Source organism: Sinocyclocheilus rhinocerous, unplaced genomic scaffold, assembly GCF_001515625.1.
Source record: "Sinocyclocheilus rhinocerous isolate Xijiao unplaced genomic scaffold, SAMN03320098_v1.1 scaffold1735, whole genome shotgun sequence".
NCBI classification, from domain to species: domain Eukaryota; kingdom Metazoa; phylum Chordata; class Actinopteri; order Cypriniformes; family Cyprinidae; genus Sinocyclocheilus; species Sinocyclocheilus rhinocerous.
Genome location: NW_015642868.1, coordinates 55,855 through 59,611, shown reverse-complemented (window position 1 = coordinate 59,611; position 3,757 = coordinate 55,855). Strand labels below are relative to the sequence as shown.

General features: G+C 35.0%; 1 protein-coding gene across 1 annotated transcript in view; it reads right to left on the bottom strand.

Moving 5' to 3' along the window:
- The window catches only part of LOC107756892 (eukaryotic translation initiation factor 3 subunit H-A-like), a 52,116-nt gene that overhangs the window by 10,143 nt on the left and 38,216 nt on the right, over positions 1 to 3,757 (bottom strand). The window contains exon 4 of the mRNA XM_016574210.1: positions 769 to 918. Coding sequence (XP_016429696.1) covers positions 769 to 918 — 150 coding nt within the window. The remainder of the gene's footprint in view (positions 1 to 768; positions 919 to 3,757) is intronic.

The window sequence follows — 3,757 nt, the reverse complement described above, 5'->3', positions numbered from 1 at the left end:
ACCCGCCCCCCACTCGCCCCCGCCAATGTCATCGTCCATCGCGATGTTTCACTGTAGACATCGTCTGATGCCAATTTTGTAGACATCGCCTAACCCTAGCTCCAGCTAGAAGCATAACGATGGACCCCCCGAAAACGTCATTTTAGGTCAGCGGCTCTTATCTGGTGGGCCGTTGGTCTGTTATCTGGGAAAAAATTATGTTAAATTAAAATAAAATGCAACTAACCATTTAATTGTGCACAATAAAGAGGTTTATAAACTTTTAAAATGCATCCCTATCAGTTATTATTGACGTCCTGGTCAAACTCCACAGTATTTTGGCACAGATTCAGCTATGGCTTGGTTATGTAGTTAATACTAACACAATACTAAATGTAAAAGCAATTAAGAAACAGCTTTTGGTTATACTGGCAAATTGATGCAAAAGACATATCTAAATCTGAGGTGTGATTTGTATTTGCCTGAAAGCAACTGAATTCAAATAGAATAAAAATCACTGTTTGCAGCATTTCTCTGCTCCCAGAAGGCTGATTTTATAACGGTTTGGTTCAGGCAACACGCGAAACCTATTTGGAGTGTCAAGATTAAACTGTGCCGTCAGGGTTTGTCAGCGTGTATTGCATTTCCTCGGTCAACTTCCTGGGCAAAACAGAGCCGAGGAAGAGAGGCTGAAAAGACACGGATTGACGAGATGAATCAGCGAATGACAAATCTTTTTCCCAAAATGGGAGCACTGGACACACAGGTCAGGGCAGGGGTGATTCTGACCTGCTTGACAGATTGAGCAGCTCGTGCTTGTCAGCCACCGTACTCTTCTCTTGCAGATCCAACAGGAGCACGTTTATGAGATGAGAGTTCTTGATGACGATGGGGACTTCCTCGAACATGTGCTCGTAGCCAATGCAAGCCTTCTTCAGCCTGAGAAAAACAAGTAACTCAGAGTTACAAAAAGCCTTCTGTATCAACAGCAAAATATGAAGAAAATAGAGTTTTAACTGGTAATATTATTTAAAAAGATATGAATACTTTTACTCAGCAAAGATGCATTTAATTGATCAAAAACAGACATGTATAATGTTACAAATACTTCTATTTCAAATAAATGCTGTTCTTTTGAACATTCTATTTATCAAAGAATCCTGAAAAATGTATCACTGTTTCCATCAAAATATTAGGCAGCACAACTGTTTTCAGCATTAATAATAATAATAAGAGATGTTTCTTGAGCAGCAAATCAGCATATTTGAATGATTTCTGAAGGATTGAAGACTGGAGTAATGAGCTTTGCATCACAGGAATAAATTGCATTTTAAAATAAATATAAACATAAAACAGTTATTTTTAAATTGTAATAATACTCTAAAATATTAGTTTTACTGTATTTTTGATCAAATAAATGCAGCCTTGGTGAGCAGAAGTGTGTATATATATATATATATATATATATGTGTGTGTATGTATATATATGTGTGTGTATATATATATATATATATATATATATATATATAAAGATGTTCGTATGAGTGAAACAATCTGTACAATCTGTACAATGTGAAGGCATCTATAAATAACTATAAATAGCTAAATATAAGTTATAAATAACTAAATAACTAAGACAACAAATCACAATTCAGTTTGCAGATATTAAAATGACCATCACCACCACTGGTTACATTCTGAATACTGAGTGATCTAAGATAAAAAATAAAAAAAAGTGTTTAAATCTACAATTTTAATTTACAATTCATTAAATTTTACTTTACAATTAACATCCATCTCTGGTGATTGAGTGGCCAGCATTTTTGATCAAATAAATGCAGCCTTGGTGAGCAGAAGATACTTTTCATATACAAAAAAATTGCAGACCCCAAAATTTTGAAGTGTAATGTATGTATATATATATATGTATATATACATGTATGTATGTATGTATATGTGTGTTACGTTGTTCATTCAAAATATTGTAGAAAAAGAGAACAATCAATGCGGGGAAGATGATGTTTACGTCAAAACCGAAACCAAGCCGTTCACACAGAACGCATATTTATCGCATTTTCTATAGGGACAGTGATGGCGCTACACTGGGGCTAGGGGGGGCTATAGCCCCGTCAGAATTTTTAATAGCCCCGGTTTAGCCCCATTTCTTTATGAAGTAACTCGGACGTCATCAATATCATTTATTTTCTTAGCACCCCCACATACTGGTCTAGCCCCCCCTTAGCACCAGTAGAGAAAAAATTCTGACGCCGTGACTGTAGAGGGACATTTACTCGTTCTCGAGTCAAGAACCGGTTGCATCGGTTTTCAGATCACCGGTACACTCAACCGAGAACCGGTTTCTTTCGGACACGTCCGATTTGAGAACCAATGAGCTCATAACTGCGCATGCGTGTCATTTTTCAAGAGGATGAAAAGCATGTTATTCAAGTATTTTATTAAACATCAGAAAGTGTGATAATATATATATATATATTATCACACTTTCTGATGTTTAACAAAATACTTAAATAACATGCTTTTCATCCTCTTGAAAAATGACACGCATGCGCAGTATCATGAGCTCATTGGTTCTCAAATCGGACGTGTCCGGAAGAAACCGGTTCTCGGTTGAGTGTACCGGTGATCTGAAAACCGATGCTAATTGTAAACTTTTCAGATCATGATTATGATGTTTTAATTGACTGAAGTTATGATTACTGACTTTATATATTTGAATGTGTATTTTTATCCTGGCCCAGGACGATAGACTTGATATCATTACGTCATCACGAATGACGTCATTACGTTAGGGCGTAAAAGAACCGATGAACCAGTTTTTTGAACCGGTTCATTGAAACGAACCGTCCAAAAGAACCGGCTCGCGGAAAAGAACCGGACTTCCCATCACTAACATCTATCAACGGTGCAATCGCACAAGAGAACCGCATGTTTAGAAAGCTATGTAAAATTAATGTAAGTTCAACTTTTAAAAAACATGTCTCAAGACTTTATGGCGGTTTTCCCCATCCCACTGCATCTCAAGTTTTTAAATGAAGAAAGTACTCTTTGTGATTGGTTTTCGGTCCTTTGTAGCCTATTAAACTATACATACATGCATGATGCTGTTTTGTTTCTAATGGTTTAAGCAACTTTATTAATTATATAAGGTTTATAAACATTATTTTAAACATTATGCACTTTTTTCAAAGATAGCCGTGTTATTTTATTATGCTTTGAAGAAACGTGCATAATATTTTGCTCGATGCGCCCTCTTGTGGCCTCAGGAGAGAAGCCAAAAGCTTTTTTTCCCCCCTAACTGAAATTATGCCTTTTAAATCTGAATATAATTCGAATTTTGATAATATTTAAGTAGAAAATTCGAATTTAGTTTTTCAGTCATTTTGACAGCCATACTTTCCATCAACAGGCCAACCAAAACCAGTGCATACAACTCCACACAGGTTTCCCAACATCTTTTTACTAATGTATTTCCTTAATTTGTAGAGTCAAATATTATTACTGTCAGATTCTTGAAATAAATGTAGACAAAATTTCACAACAAACAAATATAGAGTGTATCTTTATAAAACATTTTATAATATTTTATAACAATTTCTCAAACATAAAACATTTTATTGCTGAGTGTAACTAGAAAAATATAAATTAGTAATATTTATAATTTTATGATGTGCAGTGGTGGCCAAAATTATTAGAGCACTTGTATTTTCACCAGCTAAAATATGGTTTTAAGTCAGTTATTTCTATCTTTTGCTGTAGT